This window comes from Coptis chinensis, chromosome 3, assembly GCF_015680905.1.
Source record: "Coptis chinensis isolate HL-2020 chromosome 3, ASM1568090v1, whole genome shotgun sequence".
In the NCBI taxonomy this organism is placed as follows: domain Eukaryota; kingdom Viridiplantae; phylum Streptophyta; class Magnoliopsida; order Ranunculales; family Ranunculaceae; genus Coptis; species Coptis chinensis.
The window spans coordinates 103,951,124-103,957,615 of record NC_141458.1 but is presented as its reverse complement, the minus strand read 5'-3'; the positions used below and the strand labels follow the sequence as shown (position 1 = coordinate 103,957,615).

Genomic DNA, 6,492 nt, shown 5'->3' with positions numbered 1-6,492 from the left:
GCTCAAGCTCTGTAAAGGTGTCTCTGTGTATTTGTCTTGGTTTCACTATGACAATAGTGCTAGTACAAGTTACAGGGTTTGTGCATTGCTTTTCAGAAGTAATCCTTTTAAAACCTTAACAATGACCAAAGTTTAAAGCAATACTTGCAGTCATTTGAAATGGGTTGCTTGTAATTTGAGAACCTGTTCGAAGCAGTTACATTTTTTAACTGCTTCTCCTACACGCTGTACTCAATTCAAAAGCTCTGGTACCAGAAAATACCATGGATGACGGAAAAGACTTGTTGCAGGCTTCCAAAACATGTTGGTGCCTACACAACTCCCTGTCAATTTAAGGACAGGAAAACGAATCAAGAAATAGCTAAGATAACTTACTCATTAGAATCTAGAAAATACTAAACAACACGTCTGTCTGAAATCTGAATGATCTTGCGCAACATTGCAGCTCCATTGATCATCAAGTCATTGATAGCTATTACTCATCGTCACATTCAAGTCGCATTTATTGTTGCAACAATTCTCTAGATACCGTGAATTTTCAACCATAGTGTGAAAGAGATACCGTCATCTAGGGAAAATCTTTAGACAACATGAACGTAGAAGGTATTATTAAAAAACATGAACCTTGATGAGTCAGGGTAGTCCAGTCTCCAGACTCCAGACATGTAGTTCATTAAAATGCAGACATGGACTATCGCATATTTAATGGTGGTACAAAATATAATTCATCACAAGGACCCACATCACAATATCACATAGCTCTGAATCTGATGGCTGTACACTCCACAGCTTAATCTTGGAAGCTAGTGTGTGTTGTCTAGTTTCCAGTAAGATTGTCGAACTACTGAAAATCCAAGTAACTCCGCGAAACTTTGGATTTGCCTTATACTTTTCTTGTTGGTCATCCAGACTAATTATATTGTTCCCTTTTAATTTTAAATACTAGACTGATGGCTGTGCGTTTTGTTTAAAATATAGAAAGGTAATATCGTCAATTTACTAAATAAATAGAAATAAAATAATCTAAACAAAACCATATAAGACCAAAAATGACCAAGAGATTTAAAGATACATAAAAAAATACATATATATATCGCTATTGGGGAGACTGCTGACCAGGGCTGCGGATTTTAAAATAGTTTAGATATCTCATTTATCTTAGCTCACAATAAAATGTGAGTAATTCTCTTGTAAGAACAAGTTTTCCTTTTCACATCATTTATAGCAATTATTTTAACCATTATTTTAGCGTGACTAATTTTCTCATATTCAAGTATTTTCTAAATTTTAGAGAATATTGCAGTAAGATTGTCCGTTCGCCCTGAATCCAAATGATGATTCTTACTCCTCGTAGCAGATCGATCGGTGTGCAAGTGTGGATTACGAATTTAAGAGTGGCATCTTATGAACACAGTACTTTTATCTACTTATAATTAGATCTTAGCAAACATTTTGAAGACTAAAATAAGATAAATAATTATTTTGATATTTTTTTTTGATTGGTAAGTCTGTTTTAAATGAAATAAGTAATTATTTGATATTGGCGCGGTTCAACTTCTAGACATCTGATATCATCACTCACAATTTTAGTCAGCACCTTTTTTTTTTTTTTTTTTTTTTTTTTTTTAAAGACTAATTCGATTGATATTGATATGGCATCAATAACCTTAATCCTACCAAAAATCCACAAACCTACGAAATCTGGTGTATGTAATATTGTAATTTGCTCATATTGATGTCGAGTTGTATTTAAATTTGGATTGGATGGCCCATAAGCTTATATCACCAAAAACAATCATATTAGGAAGGGATGGCCAATTTTGATTCATTTCAGCTCAACCATTTTTCATGATGAATTTATACATATCAAACTGGGTTTATTAGTTGATTCACCAAAATCAGGCATCTGGTGGGCCCAATGAACCAGTTATTAGAGATTGGTCATGTCACCCATAGTCCCATTAACCTTCGGGGCGACTACACTACATGGCCCAGCACAAAAAATCCATCCGAAGTCGGCTGTGATTGGCTGGTATAGAGAGAGAAAACAGGAGAGAGGAGATAGAGAGAGAATTTAACTTGTTATTTTATTTTTTCCAACCAATCACAGTCGATTTAGGACTTTTTTTTTTTGTGCTGGGCCATGCGTTTTAGTTCTATCCTTAACCTTCTTGGCTGGGGCTGTAGTCCTAGTAGGTCAGCGAACCGACATGGAATCAACAAAGTATTGGACTCTCTTATTATAGGGCTTACTGACTGGGAATCTTGAGGACTCTTAGTCAAAGCATCAGTGTAATTTACATTTGGAGGACAGTGTAAACGCTGTATTTCTAAGCTAACTAATAAGTAAAAACATAGCCAATAAGGGAATTTCTTCTGAAAAGACTGATAAATGTGAAAATGAGGAAATTGGTGCCTTAATGGATAGGCCAGTGGGTGGGTAAAAAAAGGTAAGTGCATGTGTGTGAGGCAGAGAGAACAGTGTCATGGGTGCACTTTCTTACACAACCCTGACAGACAGTCTGCTAAACATCTGTAACAAAGGAAGAGGTGCAGATGGCAGAAATGCAATTGCCACCAAACAAAATCAAAACCTATTCCTGCACTTATTTCTGTCTTCTATGACACTACTGGCGAAGAGTTATCTCACTCACTCAAAATGCATGACACAACTATTACCAGAATACCCTTTCCTATATCCGCAGTTCAGCACATTTAATGATATGTCTGAAATGGAATATGACTCTTTTTAAGAAACTTTTAAGGTCCAACTTCTAAGTAGTAATCCTGAGAGAATGAGACAGTTCAATTAGTGGACTCCCATAATTGAACCTGGTTCGGCACCAAAATTTTATGATAGAACTTGCTAATCCACATGAAAAGCCCCTTAAAAGCAAGATCTGAATTGATGATAATATATAGCTCAAATGCTCAAATATCTAAGCCAAAAAACAAAAAACAAAAACAAAAAATAAAAATAAAAATCCACACCAACAAGAAGAAGCAAGCCAGGTAAGGTATGTCGAGGCGAAAGTTTAGTGAAGTTGTGGCTCGAACCCCTTTTCTACTTGCTAAGTGCTAACTATTGTGCTATTGAAAACTGTCAATGTTTAATGTTTTTTTTGGTGATAATCAATGTTTAATGTTATTACACAATGTTGGTAATAACAAGGTCGCTCGCAAACAAGGTTCTCATTGATTCTTCCATATCACATTGCAAATAAAGTACTGCGTATACAATTTGGCTGGCCAGTGGGTGGGATTGAATGCTTATCCTAATGAAAACTACTACAGTGGCTAGTCTCATTGAGACTTATCTCATGGCTGGCCAAAACGAGGGGAATGTATAACTGTTGAACTATTGACCCTTTACCCAGTGGAGGTTTGGAGACGCTCCTTATTGTACAAAGTACAAGCAATTCATAGATAGGCACCAGGCAGGTAGCTTAGCTAACTAGCTACTCTTATTCACTATTACTCCATTAGTACACCTTTTAATGTTAAAAACTTAAAAAATTTAGCAAAAGCAATGAAACAAAGAGGCTTTAGTGATAGGCTCACAGGTGTTCAGCTAGTAAGCTTAAACATCAGAAGACTCTCTGATAAGTCTGCAATTTCCCAAATTATAAAAAGTCAAAATATATGTGGGTTTGAAGTGAAAAAAACAAAAAAGTAAAAGTGAAAAAGTATGAAAAAATGGAAAAAGAGGTTGCTGTACAATCTTCTCAGTCCCCAGGCCCTCTTCTATGACACATGCTCACACACACACTTTCTCTTTCTTACTGTCTTTTCTTTCACAGTTTCACTGTCTTTTTAATCCACTCTCTCTGCTTTTTGTTTATGGGTTTCCGTAAAGATGGCAGAGACAACAGACAACAAAGGCAACAGAGCAGTAGCAGAAGAAGCAGAAGCAACAGAGTTGCAGTCATAATATTATGAGTAAACTTCAGGAGAGGTTGCTTCAAGACCCCATTAAGCTCTTTATCCATGCACACAAGATTCTGCAGCCAATAAACTCCCTTTTTTAGTGTAACAAAAGCATCCTTCCCTCATCTTCAATTCTCTTCTTCAAACAGCTTAAAAAGACTAGTCTTTCTTCTCTTCTCTTTCTGTCTTTCAACTTAGTTTTAATTCTGACCCTCGTTGTTCTCTCTCTCTCCTTGGTCTTTGGAGTGTTGGTAATGATGTTGAGTTCTAGAAACAGGAATCCATTCACTGCTACCCAATGGCAAGAGCTTGAACATCAAGCTCTCATTTTTAAGTACATGGCTTCTGGAATGCCTATACCACCCGATCTCATTTTCCCCATTAAAAGAAGTCTCGACTCTTCAATCTCTTCAAGGCTCTTCCCTCACCAACCAAGTAAGAAGCTACACCCTTTTTTATTTTCCCCTTCATGTTTACTCTAATGAGTAACTAGTATATTTTATTTTATTTTTCTGAAAATAAGATTTGGGAACCTGTGTTTTTTGCAGTGGAATGGAGTTGTTTTCAGATGGGGTTTGGCAGGAAAGTTGATCCAGAGCCAGGAAGGTGCAGAAGAACAGATGGAAAGAAATGGAGATGCTCAAAAGAAGCATACCCAGATTCAAAGTACTGTGAGAGACACATGCACAGAGGCAGAAACCGTTCAAGAAAGCCTGTGGAAGTTAATACAACAAATTCCTCCATTCCCATTTCTTCATTTGCCACTAGAACTCCCACCAACAACAACTCCTCTTCTTACTCTCTCTCCTCCTCACTAACTTGTGAAAAACAGCATCAAGAACACAACCATCCTTACCATAACACCCCTCTTCATACCTTCCTTTATCCTCACTCTTGTTCTTCTCCTAGACCTTCAAGTATTGGTTACTCCTCCCATAACAATACTAACAATTTGGTTCTAGACACTGGATCTTATTCCCACTCTAATGAAGATCACAGGTTCTTTTTTAACTGAATACGTATTATATGTTCTTGTATTTTTTCAAGTTTTATTTTATAGTTTGTTTTCTGTGGTCAAGAAACAGGTACTTCGAAGGGCTGAAGGAAGAGGTAGATGAGAAAGCATTCTTCTCAGAAGCATCAGGAACACTAAGAAGTGTACCAGAATCATCTCTAAATGATCCTTGGAGATTAACACCACTTAAAATGAGTTCCACCTCTTATAATAACCAACAGAAAGATAGAAACTTCTCTGATTTACAAAGTGGATACTCTCAGTATCAGCAGCACCACAAACAACACCAGCAACAAGAACAGCATTGCTTTGTCCTGGGTACTGATTTCAAGTCTCAGAGACCTACAAAGATTGAGAAGGAAGAATCTCAACAACCACTTCGGCATTTCTTTGATGAGTGGCCACCCAAGAGCAAAGATTCTTGGTTGGGTTTGGAGGATGATAGGTCAGATCAAGCCTCATTTTCAACCACTCAACTGTCAATATCCATCCCTATGTCTTCTCAAGACTTCTCAGTTTCAAATTCCAGAACCTGATACCAAGGTAACTAGACTGCATTTGGTACAATGTGGTTTTGTTCTTGATTGTTTTCATCTTAAATCTTCACTTTCTTGGTACAGGTTGTTGAATATTCAATGGGGTTGGACGTGGACTAATGGCCAAACAGAGTAGTTCAAGGTTGGGTTCAGTGCGAATTCAGTACTAGTATTGTTTATTGACTTTTTTTTAGTTTATTTAGTTTATTTGATCAGTGAGGTTTGAGAAGTGTTTTATGTTTTGAAGTGTGCAATTGAATAATGTGTCTCAAACAGTAAGATTCCTGTACTTCGTGTTTTCTTGATTTTTATGTTCAGTTGCTTTGATAACTCATTTGAATGACCGATGAGCCAATATTTGGAGTTTGGGGATTTGGTCGTTTTTTTGTTAGGTTTCTTTATGTCTTTTGGCTTCTTCCTTGGTAGCCAACACAATATTTTCTGACTAAAATGATAATGGGGTCCAAGTGGTATCATGAGTATGGAGTATGGTTGTCAGAAAAGATAATGGGTTGAGAAAGAAAGCAGAAATGCAAATCAAGATTCAAAGAACAGACACACCTCTATATACTGCAGTGAAAGCAAAGAAAAAGGCTGTGGAAAATTTGTTCTTTGCTAACCACTGAAGATGGAAAATCGTGCATCATTTGTAAGACAAGTTCGTTTTGTGCCCATCTTGACTCCTGAGTGGGGGTCAAGACTCGAGCAACCATGTTAGGATGATTGTAGCTAACCATGTCTCAACAGAGATATACAAATCAGCCGTGGAATAAAATCTTGCCAAAAGATATTATCAAGAAGATAGGCCTGTTCTTATTAATGTTCTGAAAGTGGTTGGTATACAGTTACACACTAACAATGACAACGTAACGTATTAATGTTTAGTGGAAAACATCTAAAATGTTCGACAAATAAATTGCTGGTGAGACATTATTCTTGTGCTGGCTGATGAAGGGACAGTAGAGTAGTCCGTACCTTTACTGTTACCTAACAAACTCCATCAGCTTCACCAGA

General features: G+C 36.8%; 1 protein-coding gene across 2 annotated transcripts; it reads left to right on the top strand.

Annotated features, from left to right (window-relative positions):
• The first annotated feature begins 4,047 nt into the window (after positions 1-4,047).
• On the top strand, positions 4,048-5,874 carry LOC147512403 (growth-regulating factor 1-like). Of its 2 annotated transcripts, none has more exons than XM_086595370.1 (4): positions 4,048-4,362; positions 4,476-4,926; positions 5,013-5,485; positions 5,563-5,874. In XM_086595370.1, exons 1-3 carry the CDS (start codon positions 4,182-4,184, stop codon positions 5,476-5,478), a joined length of 1,098 nt encoding a protein of 365 aa, XP_086451496.1. In that variant the 5' UTR covers positions 4,048-4,181; the 3' UTR covers positions 5,479-5,485; positions 5,563-5,874. The 2 variants fall into 2 exon arrangements, with proteins under 2 accessions (XP_086451496.1, XP_086451495.1); XM_086595369.1 differs by having other exon boundaries at positions 5,007-5,485.
• The last annotated feature ends 618 nt before the right edge of the window (positions 5,875-6,492 follow it).

Excerpts from the sequence above, each read along its gene's own strand:
- LOC147512403 (XM_086595369.1), top strand. The coding sequence starts at position 4,182 with ATGATGTTGAGTTCTAGAAACAGGAATCCATTCACTGCTACCCAATGG. Across the intron at positions 4,363-4,475 it reads GCTCTTCCCTCACCAACCAA|TGGAATGGAGTTGTTTTCAG; the intron begins GTAAGAAGCTAC and ends TGTTTTTTGCAG. Across the intron at positions 4,927-5,006 it reads CACTCTAATGAAGATCACAG|AAACAGGTACTTCGAAGGGC; the intron begins GTTCTTTTTTAA and ends TCTGTGGTCAAG.